The sequence below is a fragment of the Pagrus pagrus genome (genome assembly GCF_965226575.1).
Source record: "Pagrus pagrus genome assembly, chromosome: 6".
Taxonomy (NCBI): domain Eukaryota; kingdom Metazoa; phylum Chordata; class Actinopteri; order Spariformes; family Sparidae; genus Pagrus; species Pagrus pagrus.
The window spans coordinates 6633722-6652204 of NC_140190.1; the positions used below are offsets into that span (position 1 = coordinate 6633722).

Below are 18483 nucleotides of genomic sequence, written 5' to 3' on the forward strand. Positions count from 1 at the left end.
GCTTGCCAAACAGGAGGTGGTGTGAGAGGCTGAAAATGTGTAAATACATCCGTTGCCCTGAGATGCACACAGTGCAGCGCAAGTGGATCAGACTGGAGAGTGTGAAGGCGGAGGAGAGCCGAGACTCCTATCCTGATTTCCTGTCATGCTAATGGAGATGCATATACAGTAAGTGTAAGTGTTAATAGAAGTGCATCGTATCTGGATGTTATCAGGATACGAGACACATGTAAAAAGGCCTTCAGCCGTAATCAAAGTTCATATCTGTATTCAAGCAGTTGCTCCATTTTCTCTTTGCATAATGCTCCACTGGAATCAGAATGAAGATCATATCAGTCATATACGGCAAATTCTCGTATACTAACCAGAACTGTGGCGAGCATGAACACATTTCAGTGTCCACAGCAGCCATACGAGAACAGAGTCCTGCTATACTGTATTCACATGCATTCACTATTTCTGTTTTTGGCCTGAAAGTTTGGTCTGCATCTTTCCTCGAAAGGTGCTGCACAAGTAAAGACATTATTGGACATTATTCTGATATCAAGGCTATGAAAGCTACGGCACTGCAGTGACTGTGGAGCAGTTCATGCACCGAGGTAACAAAGGCCTGCTGTTTGAGAACAACAGCAGTGCTCACCTGAGGCCGTAGAGAACGGTGCCGTCCGGGTGTAGTCGGATCATGCGGTTCTTAACGGTGACACCGTGAACAAAGGACTTCTTGTCATTGAGGAAGTAGGTGTCGGGGACCCAGAGCTGGTCCGCTACTCTGTTGTCCAGCGTCAGGTTGAGAGGGATCCCTGTGTAGGCCAGTCTCTTATCTCTCCAATACTGCTGGAAGTACATTGTCAGCGTGTAGTCCTGTGGGGAGTAAAACAGCGTAATGTAGTTATACTCAACAATAAATATGAGTAATGCAGTGATGCTATAGATAGACAGCAGATGCAGTATAAATAAATACATTTCTGCGTCAGATGTTTGCAATCTGTTGCACAAACTGTCACAGTCAGACTTAATCACATTCAGCGCTGCAGTCCAGAGCTCAGGATGGATTTTTTTTTTGTAACCAAGGTGATATTTATAGAATTGTCAAACAGCTCTGATCCTCATCAGTCTGCCCGGGGTGACCATATTTCAAGACCTGTCTCCACGAGAAACCTCGCTCAGCTGTTCTGTGCACAAGACTGGTGTTAGCCCTCAGACTATAGATTTCAATTACTGCAGGCACAGCATGGACGCCAGCTCCACTCTATATACTCATGTAAAGGAAGATAAGTAGGTAGGTAGGCAGGTAGGTCGGTAGGTAGATTTCATTACATACTACCAGCCATACATGCAATGACACGAGGCCATTTCAATAATTCAGGGGCCGTTCGTTCGCAGCTGCCTCCACAAGTGTATCCATCAAATCACAAAAGCTTTTCCAGGCCTTTAATGGAGCTCTTTACTAGCTCACTTGGCTTTATTCTGCTGACTAATGTTCTCTTAAATAAATAAGCAGGAAATAAACAACAAAAAAACTTGGCCTGGTGCTGAAAATGCCTCCGTCTCAATCCTCCGGTGCTGTAACATATTTGTAATAAAGTGTTTGGAAAATGCCTGGATTTGCTTTGGATATAAAAATCAATACCACTTTTTCTGTTTTTCACGCTGAACTAATTATTAGGAAGGTGTAGTTCCTCGGCTCAGGAAACTGCTGACCTCATTTTGATAAAATAAAGAATTGCATTATTTTTTGTTGATTCTCTCATTATACACTGTACACAGCACGCTGGTGCAAAGAGGCAGCTGCAGGCTTGTTTTGTGTTTGAAATGAATTCAATGTGATTGACTGACAGTGTGATATAATATTAAATTGATTCCTATGTGGGTTTTCATTCGTTCTCTGGCCTTTTTGTATTTATTAGTTATGAGTATTTTGCCCGTTAAGGAATGAATTAATGATTCTCCTGAATACATTTCTAAAAGCGAGGCCACAGACTATTTTCCGAGCTGTCAGAGTAGGTGTAGGTTTCTGTAGTGATCAATGTTAAACAGTAAGTTTCCCTGGCTTCAGACTTGGCTGTTTTATTTTTTGAGATGCCTTCGCCCTCCCAGTTCTCTTTCACCCCCTGTGAAACACAAGATGATGCCCTCATTACGCTCGCTCCCACACGCAGCCGAGGTGTGGGCCGGCCGGGTGAATCAGCTTTACACAACAGCTCATATACTACAGAGATGGAGCCCATCTTCCAGCCCTCTCACTCAAAGTCTGGACCATGACTATTTTAGTCTGTTTTAGATCTTCAGATCCCACCTCGACTGCCTCAAAGACTGTTTTTTTTGTGCATTTTAGAAACAAAGCTATCATCATCAAGCCTCACTGTGCATGGTGTACAGTGCAACCTCCTGCTCCCCAGTACCCCGAGTAACCTGCCGGGTCCCACAGGGCTCTATTCCAGGCCTCAGTGTGTTCCCTGCAGAGGGTTTACAGACACCCTCTGGCAGCTGGAGGTCAGTGTTGCCATCACTTGTCCAATGAAACATGCTGCCTGCCACAAAAAGTGGGTTTATGATTATGACTACATCATACACACTAATACACAACAGCTACGTGTATTAAAGAGGTCATATTATGCAAATGTTCAGGTTCATACTTTTATTTGGGGGTCCTAGTAGAACAGGTTTACATACTTTAATTTTCAAAAAACACTCAACAAAAATACTTTTTCTCATATGGTGCACTGCTGCAGCACCCCGTTTCACACCGTCTTGAACGCTCTGTTTTAGCTACAGAGTGAGACATCTCGCCTCTGTTCAATCTTTGGTGAGAATTGCACATGCCCATTACTTAACGGGCCAATCAGAGGCAAGGTAGTGTGATCTAAAATAACGCCACCACAGCAGTAGCAACTCTGTACGTCTGCTGACTGACTGGAGTGACACGAGGAATAACAACCTCAATAACAAGCTCTTGTAGTGGACGTAACTTAACTGTCGGAGTTGCCCCAAAGGATCACACTGCACTAAAAATAAAGCAACTCCCCTTGAAGAAACTCATTAGTAAGTTGGTGTTTTTCCACCAGGATCCTCCAGAACAAATTCTCCTGGAGGGAGGGAACACCAGAGATGTTTTTTTAATGATGATGTTCCTGCAATTTGTCACCTGTCAAATAAAATCTTAGTTAAATCAACAAAACCAACGAGTTATGACACACGAGGAGGCTGGAGATTGGCGCAATGGATGTAGCTGTGGCTAGCATGCAGCGTTGGCACGAGCGTATCAGCAGGGTCATGCTGAGTAGCGTCAGCGTTAGCTGCAATAATATGAGCGGACATGTCAGCCGATAGCCACGCAGCTGGTGAATGAGCCGGTGACTGTGAAGCATGAATGAAACCGCTAATGCAAACGTGGCATCGGTGCACCGCCAGAACCTTATGCTATGATTACAATAAGCTTCTGCTAACAGATTTTGACTCGCACGATTTGTTCATATCGACGACTTCACTGAAAGTCGCTCACTGTATAATTTAGTGCAAATCGTCTCAAGAGTTTGAGTGTATTTTTCCCATCGAGGCAACGTCTGTATCTGATAACCACAAGCTCTTAAAGACCATCCTGTGGAGGAGATAAATGGTAACTAATTTAAATTTTGAGACTGTAGAATGAATGTACTCCCTTCCTCTGGTTTGTGTTTAGGCAGCCTAAAGGGTGCTGTTGTTTGTTGTCAGATATGTAAGACCTCATGAGACTGAGAGAGGTTTTGTTCTCAGCACCAGTGAGTAAATGAGGCCCAGTGGGAGGATGAGACTGTCGTGTCATCTTCGGCTCGCAGAGTGCACACTTTCATACTCGAGACGTGGTTACTGTGTGCCAGTCAAACATCGTCTACGTCAACTTAACACCAGGATATCTGCTGGGAATACAGGAATAGCACTCAGAGATGCCTGCCCCGTGCAGGAGGGGGGGGCTTTTCATCACTCCTTAAGACAGCTAAGAGTTCCCAGTGGAGTTTAAAAGTGTACTATATATGTTTTACAAACCATGCGTTTGATAATTTCACTCTCTGCGTCCTCCCACACGACATATTACAAAGCCTTCCATTAAGTGATTTCATTCCTTTCACCACCTTACAGCAGACTACTTGTCTGTACTATTATCTTACGATAGCAGAGTCGCAGGTGAGCTATTTTGGTGAAGCGAAGGGATGGAGGCTCAAGAGAAAACCTTTTTTCTGTGAGATTACTGAGGGGTGTTCAGTCAGAAGTTATTCCCTCAGGAACTGTCGCTGGTTCTGTGACAAACACTGGGTCTCAGACGAGCTGAGAGAAAACTTTTCAGATGAAATTGTCCTTTTAGTTCAGTTTAGAGAATCATTCAAGCACAACAATCCCAGAATACAGCAGTCAGATTTAGAGTTTTAAGCAGATGCATGTTGTAATCTTATAGGTCTTGTGTCGGGTTGACGCTGTCCTAACAATAACTATATATGAACCGTTCTTTTCGGTAGATATGGTCCATGATCAGATACATTTATAAAAACCAATAGCTATCATAGATCATTATAAGACATTGATATATCAATAACTGAGGAAACTTAAAACATGAACCAACTGAAGCCAAGATAAGACTAAAATTGAAAATTGTGAATTTGGAATAAGTACAAGTATTTTGTAATCCACTATTATGATCAGATTTATTTATTTATTTTTTTTACACAATGCAGGTTATTAATTTGCCTGATTTAAAACCAAAACAACGAGCTGAAAGAAGCTAAAGCACTCTGCAGAGCTGAGGGAAACTGTTGAGTCGAACTGTTGAAAACTCTGAGTGTGTTCACTGCTACAAGTGACCAATTTCACTTCACCAACGTCTCTTGGTCCACAGTTAAAATAAAAATATCGATTGGTGCAGCTTGAAAATGTTCGATGTTTTAACTGAGCAGTACATGAAACAGTTACTGCTAAACAGGATTTTAGATTTAGTGTACGAAGTGCTTTTCCAGCTTCGGATCTCAAAGGGTTCCACGTGCACAAAGCCAAAAGTTAACAATAAACGAGGCTGACTGTAACAAACTGATGTCTCTTTGGCAACTGTGCACACGTTTGAAGCCTCAACAGTGCAGCCTTCCTTCATATATAAACCAAACAGAGGAGGAAGAACAACACGTGAGGAAAGAGACGCCATTATACATTTTATTTTACCGCACTTTTATACTTCGAAAGGTAACAAAATAATACATTCACAGATGGACGATACGATTGTACTTATTCTAGCAGGAGGTCAGAATCTTTGGAGTGCCAAGTTGTCTGGGACACATCATCACATCGCAGAGTATATAATGGCGTGATTAAAACAGGAGTTGCACGGCTTGCGGGTTCACTTCAGTGTCAGCATTTCCGCACATTGCAACGCAGCTGATCGCAATAAATCAAAAGTTCTTCAGCCACAATTAGCTCCGCCTGATTCAGGCGTATTGACTCAATGAAAGCACTTGAAGTCCCATTTTTATTTTAAGCACCCTGTTCGAGTGACGAGCAGACGGATTCTGCTGCACAGAGGGTTTATATTCCTGTAGGGTCACATCCCACTATTGTGTAACAACAAAAAATGCAGCATTGTTCCAGCACAGAAGAAAACTCAGCATGTTGTGTAGAGACTACACTAGTATTTCTAGCTGAGTTTCTCCTCACTTTGTGGGTAGCTGGAGCCCGAGGCTATTAAGAGGCTGACTTATTAACCAGGCCCTTAGATATAAATCTGGGGGAGAACATCTGTAGTATGAGTTTTTTAAGGGTAACACTTCCTCCGGGCAGGAGGTGGATAATGTTAAAGTGTCAAAACGGATGGGTGTTTTAGCACATGATGGATCCGTCTTCCAGCTGACTCATACCGCGCCTGCAGAATAAATGTGTAACAACACCGCTGGGAGGATCTACTTTACACTTTAAGGTGCTTTATGTTTCCTGGACAGGTGCTTCTTGAAAAAGTGAAGTGAGACTCACATCTGATGGAGTGAGACCTAATAAAACACACACACACATATTGCATCCTGTTCCCAGAGCGCGCTTGTGTTGTGTAACATGAACGTCTGGTCGAGTTGGAGTTTTAAAATAACAACAGAATAGAAAAAGGACACAGAGCCATCTTAATTTACAAGCTAAAAATAAAAGGAGAGGAGCGAGTAAAGACAGAAATATATTAATAATCTCATTTCCTAGACAACAAGCTCTGCAGCTCGCCCACACACACTATAACGGGCCAAAATACCTTGTGTGACTCTGGCTGTTTGAAATCACGCGCAAAACACCTTTATCTCCTCCGTTTCTCTGAGGAGAAGTGCTGCTTTGGTCTGTATAAGGATTATGACTGAGCCTTCGTCATTGTCTTTTACATTCATTTTACTACTGGGAACACCTTTAAATCCAGGCCTGAGAAACAGAAGTGAAAGGCTTGATGGCTGTTGAAAGTCTTCGTTTGGTTTGCATTAAACGGCTTCATTATTTGCGATGGCACTGAGGCTCAAAACACAACATTTAGTAAAACCAACAATATTTTGTTAAAATGCAATAATTCGAAAAAAACATAACATTTCAGAAAACGCAAAAACATTTCACAAAACAGAACATCATGATGTGTCATCGGGTTTTGTGAAATGTTGTGTTTTGACCCTCAAGGCCACCGTAATTATTAGTCATATAAATATAATATCCTACAAAATAATGTATTTTCAAATTAAAAATACATAAAAATCTGTAATGAGCTGCTTTACAGCTGCTGCAGTTCTGCACACAAAGTCAATGAGCTCATTAAAACTCAGCGAGTAAACAAACAAAAACTATATCGACGATAGAGCTCGATCAACAAACCCGACAGTCTGACAGATTGGACGATATTTGTTCATTGCAGATGTATCATATTGTGCAGACTGTATGTCGGCAGGTGAGTGACAAGAAATCTCATCTGGTGGTGATACAGCTGTCACATCTGTCCTGTAGACTACAGCCAGCAGCTGGTTAGCTTAGCTTAGCATTCAGTAAACAACATGGAAACAACTCACTTTCAAGTAATGTTGAGAAAACTCTTTGTTTTGATGTTATTTGCTTGTTTCTTTATGTGATATTTAATGATGTTTGTTTTAAATCTGTTGTTTGCTCTTTTATGTGAAACGTGTTATGCTGCTGTCTCGGCTCTTGTAAAAGAGATTCTGAATCTCAACAGGAACATTCCTGGTAAAATAAAGGTTTTTAAGAAAATCACAAATCACATTTAATGGTTCGACAGGTTGAACTTCATGTTCACTTCTACGGAAAGCTGCAGAAACAAACCAGTTACTGAGCGTCAAGCTGTTGTTCTGGTAATCACCAAAAAGTCTTTGGTTCTGCTTTTAAACTACTTTTGATAAAGTCACACCCAACGGGAGAAAACTTCACCCAAGTAAAGAATAATCTGGTTCACTGGGACGTATTTGGAACAGAGCTGTGTATCACATCGAAAAAGCATCCAGCTAAAAAGTCAGTGAGATGAACTTGATCTTGAGCCAACTTCTCTCCTCTCTGCTCCTCTTTCCACCACTTCACACCCCGACTGTGTCAGAGGACGAGACACTGCAGCACACACCACAGTCACAGGTGAACATCAGCCCAGTGGACACATCTCTACATTTTGACTTGTTTCACTGACACAGAAGCAGCCTGAAATAATGTCACATTTCAAAATAAGAGCAGGGGAGTAATGGCTGCGATCCAGGAAACATCGATCAACACTCAATAATCACGGCGGGCGGTGAAGAGTGGGACTGGACTGCAGAGGAGTCGTGGAGACACAAGTTTCCTGCTCCTCTGGACCACGTGTGGAGAGAGTTGCACGACTAACAGGAGCCTGTTGAAGTGTATGAAAAGAGACAGGACGTGCACTGCACTGCAGATCTCATCTGTTTCCCACTCCTCTTAAAGCACAACTCTAAACTGAGCACCGGCGCTGATTTACTAAATGTAGGCTCTGATCCTGTTAACAGATTAAAAGTTACTGCTAAGAATAACACACACATGACCCTGCATGTCTGCACATACACACAGATATATACCTGGCAAAGCAACCAATCAGCAACGTGGGCAGGAGGCATCTCAGTGAGGCTGACGGTTTAGTTTCTCAACGTCTGCCCAAAGCTGTGACCTCTCACAGTGTGCTACCGCGAGGCCTCGGCCATCGCACAGGACAGATGTCTTTCCAATCGAGCGGTACAACAGATGAGTGACAGTTCTCATCTTCAGTCAGACATCACTACGAAGCCTTCAGTGATCTGAGTGGACACTGGACACGCCACTCACCACACTGTCATTTGTGTTTGCTTCAGAGTTCAAGCTACAGTGGCACGGCAGCTGGGTCTGGATACGTCACATTTTTCGCCACCAACTATTCATCGCGAGCAAAAAACAAAAAGCATGATGATAGTGTAATAACTCCATAAACGAATGTGCGCCTCATTTACAAGATGACCATGTTTTGAATGGTTTTTGAAGCATTAACTGAGTTGACTGGTCAGAAATGTGTAGGCTCAGGAGGTTCTCATTAGACTTGAATGTTATGAAAACTGAGCTTGTAAGATAAAGTCTGGCTTTGTGAGGGTACACTTTAACACTTAAGAAACATCATTTCTGATGACTGAAGCTGGAGCTGCTACAGGTGAAGTAACCCAGAGGGAATGAGGACATCATCTTCAAGTATTTCAAGAGCTTCTGCCATGGTTTGGGTTTTTTGGTTAAGTGATTTCCTGTTTTATTTTTGGTAGATTTATCCTCGCATGTCATGTTTTACTTACTTTGAGCTGTTTTTGTGTTTCTTCCCACCTTTCTGCTTGCCCTGTTAGTTTCACCTGTGTCTCTTCAGTCGTTCCTCCCTTGCGTGTTTCAGTCTCTCTTTGTCAGTTCGTCTGTTTCCCCACGTCAGTCCTGTTCTGTTCCCGTGTCTCTCGTCTGTTCCCCGGTCCTGTCTCCCTGTCGTGTTTTATCTGCTTTTACTGCCTGAGTCCTCGTGTTACACTGGTTTGTTCTTTGTTTTTTGGTTTGCACTTAGTTAAGTTCTGCTTGTCGCTAGCCTTTCTCACCTGCCCTTTGTTTTTGGACTTTTATGGACTACAGCTGTAGTTGCATTGTTGTTCTGTCACCTGTCTGCCTCTGAGTGTATTGTGTTTGGGTCCCTTTTTGATTAAGTGTGATGGCGTCATGGTAATTGTCAAACTACATTTTGGTCCCACTTCCATGTGCCTCTTAAAGTATCTTAAAAGCTTAAAATATGAATGTTTTGCTTATTTTCTTTTTCAGAATGAAATGACTTAAGTATTTGGAAATGAGGGATAAATGTGATGCATGTGAAGTTTCTTTGTTTTCACATGAGGGATTCCTCCCAAACACGCTGGTTCAGTCGAAGCCTTGAGATGCTCCAGTAAACAAAATGTGAGAAGAAGCTACAAACGTCTGAGCCCTCTGGACAGGAAACTGGATTACAGCTCAGACAGAATGGAGGCAGAGTCAGGTTGTTCAGGCCCACAGGAGGTCCACACTGTACGCTCCACATAATGCCTCGTGGACAGGATGCAGTCCTGTCATCTGTATCATGTGTGAATCATCTTTAGCGCGTTCTCTAGGGCCAGTGGTAGTGTGCGATTTCTGGATGTGTTCGATTCCTCCAGCAGGGAAGAAGGAGATGAATTTTCCCTCTGTCCCATCTGCATGCCTCGAACCATTAACACAGACAGTCTGATCTGATAGCCACTGAAAATGCTTTCATAAAGCAGAGCTATGCAGACGGCAACTCTCAAGTTAAAAGCGGGTGTGGTTTCTTCCAGGGAAATTAGGTTTGGTCCATTAAGTGCTGAGGCTTATTTAACGGATTATAGATTTTCAAAGCTGGCGAGATTGAAACAAATTATACGCACGTCTCTATTTACTTGGATTCAAAGGCTTATATTAAAAAATATTAAAAAGTCTGAATGGAAAAGACTAAATTTGTGCTTTCACAATAAAAGCTGCATCGATTATTAGGGTCGGTGAATTATTAATGACCAGCGTAAGAACAGTGAAGCTGGCCAGTGGGTGTATTCCAGAGGTTTTCCAAGTCTAACACTGCGAAGCCTTTAGACAATATTAAGAAAACTCTCCTCCAACAGCCCCCACTAATTGCCTAATTGGTACCATCGAGTATGCTGAATTAGCTGTTATCAGTTCCTGTTTGCTGAGTGCTCATTGTTGTACAGACAGCTATCACTGGGTTACTTTGATAATGTTGAAACTTAAAAATGTGATGATTCTCAGGCAAGTTCTGCAGTTAAAAGGAGATTTTTTATTCCTTTTTAAAACAGATTTATGGACGTTTATTTACAACTGACATTGGAGATCATGATATCCATGTTGCTCCATCCGCATCCCCCTTCAACTCTTGGGTGCACCCCGGGGAGGTGAGCACAGTTTGGAAACCTGTGCTGTGTTCATTTATTTTACCAACTTACTCAACTTAAAAATGCAAATTAATTGTACCAAAAATTATCTTAATATTCATGGAGGATCTCAACAAAACAAACTGATCTTTCTACTTCAAGTAAATAAACATGTTCTGTGTTTTCTGCTTATTATCGCACTATTTAACATGACAAACTTAATTTATCCAATTACAAATGATGTCAGTGGAAGTGAGTGTTTGGCGTCTCTGTGGTTCTCACGAAAGCGCCCTCGCTCTGCTGCTGTGTAGAGATGCATTAAGATGCACCGAGGGTACATTTCATCACACATACTTGTCAGGACAGCATGTCAGCGGCTACTTCCTCTTGGTAGCATGTGGCAGGGCACCGAGCTCTGTCAGCACTTCAGACCAATGATAGATGGCATACAGGCATTAAACCGTAGAGCCCGTGGTGTGCCAACCCCCAGCACACACACACATACATGCACACTGACACACACACACACACACACATCTGAAGGGCTGGCTTGTTTTTGTTTTTTTTATATCTGAGAGGAGACGACACGGCAGCAGAACTTACTGACCTCATCTTCTAACAGGACCATTAGGGCATCTGCTGCAGTCACCCAGCCGGTGAACCAGGATGTAAAACCACACAACGAGCCATAATCTGATACAGCAGATGACCAAACCACTCTCGGCATTACAGCCGAGCCTCCATAAACCGCTTTCTGTTTACAAACTGGACTGGAGCTGTTCAGGATGTTGTACAGATTATTCTTTGTTGACAATGTTGTTCTAGATTTGAAACCACTTTTCGATAACTCAACTTTTTATAAAGTGTTTGGACGTATTATGAATTGGTTGCCAGGTTGTGAAGATTCATTTCGATACCCGATTTGATTCTCACTTTTGGACGAGGCAGCAGTCGTTATAGGTCGGTACTAACGGCTTTATTTATGGTCAATAAGTCATTTACCAATAATTAACACATCACTTAGAGGCTACTGATAAGAGACAGTTCAGGGTTGCCAAGTTAGTTGGAGCTAAAGGCTTTTATTAACAACTTATTCACATACATTCACAGCTGCTGTCTGGATGGTTTATTGTGAGAAACCTATGATTTATTAATTTATCACCAACATTTACAAAATAAGATTTCTCCAAATTGGGCAAATACCAGCTAAGGGGATTTTTTTTTTATAATCTGGCAACCCTATCCTTCTTCTTAATAATAGAGTATAACTGGTTTATAAAGCATTAGTAAATGATTAGTAAAGTAATAAAGTGATTTCAACTTATAACAGTTTATCAATGAGTGATTGTTATGAACCTTTTAGTACTAGGCGACACTTTTCATGAATTAAAGGTGCAGTATGTAGATTTAGGGAATAAATTGTAATCTTCACTGACTGATTCTTTTATTATGCATAAACAAACTAAATAAACAAACTCTCTTTGTTTTTATGACTGAATAAACAAACTGACTTAAAGGACAACACAATTTAATATTGTTTTTACTTTTGCACAAATTGTATACTGTGATTTTGTTGCTCTGTTCGGTACATGTGACATCTACTGTACGTCTGTCCGTCCTGGGAGAGGGATCCCTCCTCTGTGGCTCTTCCTGAGGTTTCTTCCAGGGAAAAAAAACCTCAGGAGCTTGATTTGATTTACTTTGTTTATATGTGGCGGACCCTGCCACCTCTCTAGCTTCAATCAGTGTTCTGGGGACCATATTTTCCTCTGACAACAGCTTGTTTATTCAGTGATGGAAAAAATAAACATTTCTGAGTTTGTATTAGGCTATTACCTCATTAACTACATAGTGCTCCTTTAATGGCAAATAAAAAAATACATAAATATAAAATAACAGTCCACTTTCACCACAAATGACTCAAAAACAATGACAGAGGATTTAAACAGCACTCACCATATTGACTTCTGACACCATGTCTATGCTCGCCACGTCTATACTCATGCCAACAGCCACCGGGGCACCTTAAAAAACACACACAATAAAGTTAAACATGGACCAAAACTAACACAAGAAACATTTGGGGGGACGCTTTAGAGTGAAACACACCGAATTTAAAAGATAACGGTTGCAGAACATACCTCCAAAGTCCGGACGGAGACGGATGTCATAGCCCTTCAACAGTTTATCCACCGTCTCCTTCACGTACGACATGTTCCCCGGCTCGTTGACGCTGAAAGACACAAGACAACAAGGATGAGGACACTTTGCGGAGGACGGACGCCATCACTTTGCCGGGACCGCTCACCTCTGGGCGCAGCACATCACGGCCACGACCAGCGGCAGTGACAGGGTATCAACGAGCCCTGCTCCCCGGGCTCCCCGCATCCCCTCTGCGTGCTGGTGCGTTCACGAGTCCGGCGCTCGACTTTGACGACTGAACGGAGACGCCGCGGCGGGGCTCGTTAAATCAGGTGAGACTTCCTCCACATGGTGTCTATGAAGGCGGAGGCGCGGTGACTTGTGTGTTCACACGGCAGCGGAGCCTCGCACGGGCTGCTCCTCACCTCCATCCTCCTCCTCCGGGCGGCGGGGTCCAGCTTCTCCTCCGCCGGGTTAGCTCACTGTCAGATATCCGTCATCGCACTTCCACAGGTCCGCTGTCCGTTGATTGTCCCCCCAGGTTTGAAAACAAACCCTCACAGAGCCACAGCCTCACTGCTGAGTTTTACAGTATGAGTCCTGGATGTCCACCTGATACACTTGTCCTCAGACAGGGCAGGAGTTCATTTATGTGGACATGCAGTGGCGGAAGAGAGGATGGCTCTGAAAGCATCAGGCTCCAACAGTGTGTGTGTGTGTGTGTGTGTGTGTGTGTGTGCCACAAACACACCTAACAGATGTGCACTCAAGCAGCCTCTGGTTGTCTGTCATGCACAGTTACATTACTTTATATTACATTACATCTGTGAGTAGTTCAGGTCCCTGGTCAGAAATCCCACTCAAACCCGCTAAGATCAGGCTTTTTTGTGCAATGGGAACGTGTAAACTCTGCAGTAGACCCAGGGTTTTTTATCACCTCGGCTCGGCTCTGGTCCAAACGTAAGACCCGGTTGAGCACGCTAATGATGATGCATTATCAACATTGGGTTTTGGCCCGTAAATGAAGAAGGAGTTTGGGATGCAGTCTGTTTAAGGATGTTTTATTACTGGACACAGTGTTGGAGGTGGAGCCCCGTTCATTCCTATGAAAGCTGCTCAGTTGTGTTATGAAGCCAAAAAAGCTCGACTTCCCGGTGATGAAAGTACCTGGATCGACGACCGAGCCGGCTAACTTCCAGTTCTGGGGATGAAAATTATTTAATCGTGCGGCTCTTCTAGGCTTTCCAACCGTTATTGGATCGAATGGCTCAAATTATGATAGTGAAACGAGTCATTTTGCGGAGGTTGTGACACCATCGTTTTATAGATGCTTCTTTCAAAATGGGTCTATTGTTGTTTTCTCTTCTGTTACAACTGTTTCCGGCGATTCGTGATCTGAGACGTGACGTCAGTGGCATCCAACAAGTTTTAAGACGGGAGGAGGTGAGGAAAGTGGTCGAGTTCAACTGATCGGGGCCTTTCTCTGAATAAACTGAATAAATCTCTAAGAGTTTTTTGTGGCCCTGGTAGTCAGCTGGACAACAAGAAGGAGGGAGATCTGTGGACCCAGGCCCACAGCCGATAGCCTGTTCTCAGCTCTCCTTGGGTCTCCACACACCCCTGGGTGCCCTGGTAGTCCACTGGACAACCAAAGGGAGGGAGGGAGGTCAGTGGGCCATGATGAATTTACCGTTTTTATCTTTAATGCAATATTTTACTGAATTTTTAGAACAAGGTATTTACTCTTTCACACCACAAATGAGACAAGGATTAGCTAGCTAGCGTGCTATTTCCTAACTGTCTGTTCAGTGGTTGTCTGGTGTTAATTGGTTGTGTCTGCTTTTTCAGCGCCAGAGCTGATACAGTGGATTGCGAGCTGTAGTTTTCCAGGTAAACACACCGACCTCTTCCACTGTCAGAGCTGCAGTGTCACTGCCTGGCAGCCGCCCGCCCTGCAGACACCCTGCCTGTCCGCTCTGCCTAGCAAGCCCAGAGACACTCTGGCAGGAAAGAGCTGCTCTGGAGGATGAGTGACCCCAAGAGGAGCAGCAGCAGGAGACCACGAAGTAGGCTGAAGAGGTCAGTGTGTTTACTGGGATTAAGCGTATTATGTACCAGGGCCCACAAACATACTGGAATGAATAACCATGCAGGGAGGGGCCCATAGGGTCCAGAATTTTGTGCTACGCCCCTGGATGTACGCTATAGATCGAGAAATCATCTGACTACTACTACTATTCAAATGTTTTCAGGGTTGAACAATGGCAAAGATCTGTAGACCGGGAATATGGGTTTTGGAAGGACACATACAGTGCCTGTATTAAAAATATCTCCACAAAATATCTCCTGTTGTCTACAGAGTTGCTTGAATCTAATCCTGATAACTTTGAGAGTTTATTCTTGATTCTTGGCAGCAAAGGTAAGAACGAGCCTTTGGATCCAGTGTGTAATACTTTTGTGTCGCTCATTTTAAGTTATTCATGTAAAGATTTTCCAAATGCTTTCTGTATACATTCTCTCTCAGCTCTTTTTTTCCTGTTTGCTACAGTATTTGCTGTAGTGGAAGAAGTTCAATATTACTGCGGGGAATGAGAGTGAGCCTGAACTGGACTCTTCCCAACACATTTCTCCTTCCATTTCTTCAGGAGATAGAGGGCAGCTCTTTCTCTGCATTTCAGAATTAACACTCTTCAGAACTTTATACAGAACTTTTTTTTAGAGAGTGATTCTTACCTCGTGTCATAGATGGCGAACAGCTTCTTGTTCCCATCGACAGCATTCCTGTAAATAAAAAAAGGAGAATTAATTCTTTGTGTTAGTGTTGTGCAGACTTTGACTTAGATGTGTCTGAATCCAGCTGTGAATCCACCCTGTCAGGAGATACGGGCAGGAGGCTTTCACCTCGAGTCACAACTCTTCGCACTTGATCGTATCTTTTTAAACTTTAAAAAGAAATCCACCTCAAAACTGACTCCGTGTGAAGTGAGTTGACCCTAATCGTGGTGGAGATAAATGCACAATGATGAAATGTGGAGCTCTATTTGTGCTGCTGGCAGACGTGTGTGACATATTGTCTCCATAGACCATTAACCACAAAAATCAGGACTCTGTTTTTTCCAGGTTTGTGGCCCATTTAAGTCAGGAGGACTACAATAGACTGCACTATCAAAGGTGAGGAAATAGATGGCGTTTATATAAAGTCGTTTCACAAAAAGGGAAACCCAACACTGGTGATACACCGTTTTCTCCTTGTCAGTACTGAGTCTTACACCTAAAATCAGGTTATCTGCAAAAAACGATATCCAGTTGCGATGTAAATTAATACAAGGCTTTTTCTGCATGTTTTAGTTACTGTTACTGGGAAATGGACTGATATAATACAGTTAAGATGAAGAGTTCATTTTACAGCTCGTCACATCATGTAACAAACACAGCTCACGCAGTCCGAGCTGGTACCAAACTGGTCCGAACAGAATTATTAACTGTACTGAAGGATCAATCACATACATGATCCATGATGAGTGCATCCCGACTCTCAGCCCACTCGCAGGGATTAAATGTTGGAGCCCGACCGATACATTGATTGGCCGATATTGGCGTATCGCAGATATATCGGTATATAGTATATTATCTGATAGAAAAACATTTTTTGTGAGATTATAATGCAGAAAAGACGTGAAGTCTCCGGGGAGGTTTATTGTTTCAATGGACTGATGTCATTTTTGTGAAAAAGTTTGTTAAATTGTAAAATACATGCCTACGTTACATCTCCTAAGGGGCCATGGCCCCCCGATACAATCAATGGCCACCCCACTGCCCGCCCCTTTTGCGAGTGCCTCCCCTCCCCTAGCGAGCTGCATAATATGCTTCTGACATTCAACATTAGACACTGTTCATTAACACTAAATCAAATAATTAACACCACCCCTGGCTTTCGGTGGCCACCCCGAGGTCTCCAGTGGCCCCCCTGGGGTCCCACTACACAGAAATTCTAGGGGCGCCCCTGTCACAAAATGTGTGTATATGGACTGAAAAAAGGATATAAAACACTTCATAGCCTCATGGCTGTGACGTACCCGATCAAGTATTGTTTCTTACCTTTAACAGACACACTTTGATATTTTGTGGCTGTAGTTTTGCTGATTAATCGTCAGATTAAAGCTTTAGTAGGTGTGTGTTGTTGTGGAGACCCCTCTCATGGTTGTAACTGCTACTACTCATTCTCCTTTGTATTCCTTCCTCTCTCTCTCTCTCTCTCTTCCTCTCTCTGTGTCACCCTCCCTCCCCTATCTGTCTCCACCATCTCTTTCCTCCACCTCCTCCTCTTCCTCCTCCTCCTCCACCACACTGGCCGTACATCCTCCTGCTTCTCTGTCCGCACTGCTCACACTCACTCGTCTCGTCTCTTCTTTGTATTTTATATTTATTTTAAAGTCTTATTTGCATTGTGCACTTCGCCTTTCCGGACCACCACTATTGGATTTTTTTTGTGCAAAGCTTGCTGTGTTTGCCGGCGGCTGCTCCTCGGAGACCAAACTAAAAAAAAAAAAAAAAAGGATGGTCAGTCAGCAGAAGTGTTGGGGAGCCTTTATTTCTTCGCTGCCAGCCTTTTAATCGCTCTGGGGGGGCTGGAAGAAAAAAAAAAACCTCGCTGACAGTGAAATTAGTCCACATCTTCATCCCCCTCTTCCTCGGTGCTCGGATGGAGGAGACGCTTCTGCACATTTGATGCCAGATACTGAACGCTGCGATCTGCGTGGAGAAGTTTGACTGCGCATCGTCTTGTGTGGTAAGCTTTTGGGCAACTGCGGCTCCACCACCACCACCACCGGCGCCTGTGCAGCAGAGCGGCTTGTCACAGGCCAGCGTGTACAGTACGAGATGTTAGTGGGATGTGTGGGTACGGGAGGAGAACGGGGTTTACAGTAGAGAGGAGCTGTGGATGCGAGGGGGGTGTTTTTCACAGTCGGTCGGCTGGGAGTGAGTCGTGAATGAAGAGGGGATGCGGTGCAGGCAGGGTGCGCACACTCACAGCCACACTGAGGGGGTTTTACCAGCTGCAGGAGGTGCAGGCAGGATTGTTGCGGGGTTTATTGTATTGGATGTTGGATGGTGTGTGTGTGTGTGGATGCATCTACTGTCAGAGGCGTTTCACACCTTCAGGTATCCAGTGGTGGAGGATTGCAGCCCAGCTCAGCCTGTCAGAAGTCATCAACTTCTCTAGACAGGGTTGGTTTTAGTGAAATTTCAACAGAGGCTCTCAGCAGTGAGCTGGGCGGAAGATCTGAACATCCAAGAAAGAGGAACTTTGCATTATCATCTTTCTTCAAACATCTGCAGCTCCCGCCAGATGTTGTCCTGCACTGTTCAGAGAGTGCTGGAGATTGCTGCATTGGCTGTTGTGATACTGTCAGCTCATCAGTGTGTGTTCGCCTCTGGGATGTAGTAGTGAAAACATTTGTGCAACTGATGAAGATTTATCAGCGAGGGGTCAGATGTTACTGTAAAAGCTGCTGGCATCAAACTATGAGAGATACACGCCTTATTTGATATTTTATTATAGTTTCCACTGTGAAACTGCTCGGAGGAGGCAGGTTAAACAATTAGTTATTCTATTAATACTGTTTTTCATTTGTGATAGAAGCCGGAGTGCTTCTTTCTCAACTGTGCTGTGATAAAACCCAGTTTTTGTAGTTTTGATGAAGTGAGGATGTGTCGTTTCAGGAATGGGCGATGGAATGTGCTACAGCCTTGCAATGAGACGTCTGTGGGTCTGTGTCTTGCTTGTGAGCATCACCTGCCGTCTGAGGTGAGGAACTGACTCCCGTAACTCTTATTTTGAATAATTCACCTTGTAGTAAAATAAACATGGCTTCTTTTAATATTTGCTGGATTGATTGGATTTAATTCCACTTTTCAAAGTGAC

The 18483-nt window shown here is 43.5% G+C and overlaps 2 protein-coding genes across 7 annotated transcripts in view; one reads left to right on the top strand and one right to left on the bottom strand.

The window, feature by feature from the left end:
- The window catches only part of gabrb3 (gamma-aminobutyric acid type A receptor subunit beta3), a 42918-nt gene that overhangs the window by 12429 nt on the left and 12006 nt on the right, over positions 1-18483 (bottom strand). For 2 of the 4 annotated variants that reach the window (XM_084355465.1, XM_084355467.1), the window contains 4 exons: positions 15291-15338; positions 12557-12648; positions 12372-12439; positions 641-861 (listed from right to left, as the gene is read on the bottom strand). In XM_084355465.1, coding sequence (XP_084211591.1) covers positions 641-861; positions 12372-12439; positions 12557-12648; positions 15291-15338 — 429 coding nt within the window. Of the gene's footprint in view, positions 1-640; positions 862-12371; positions 12440-12556; positions 12649-12723; positions 12816-15290; positions 15339-18483 lie in introns of those variants that run through there. The other 2 variants (XM_084355466.1, XM_084355464.1) reach the window with 1 other exon arrangement.
- Positions 12798-18483, top strand: part of gabra5 (gamma-aminobutyric acid type A receptor subunit alpha5) — a 30241-nt gene continuing 24555 nt past the window's right edge. Inside the window, exons 1-3 of one of the 3 annotated variants that reach the window (XM_084355469.1) lie at positions 12816-12889; positions 15678-15728; positions 18282-18366. In XM_084355469.1, the coding sequence (XP_084211595.1) occupies positions 18284-18366 (83 nt within the window). In that variant the 5' untranslated portion in view covers positions 12816-12889; positions 15678-15728; positions 18282-18283. Of the gene's footprint in view, positions 12890-15677; positions 15729-16899; positions 17347-18281; positions 18367-18483 lie in introns of those variants that run through there. The other 2 variants (XM_084355470.1, XM_084355468.1) reach the window with 2 other exon arrangements.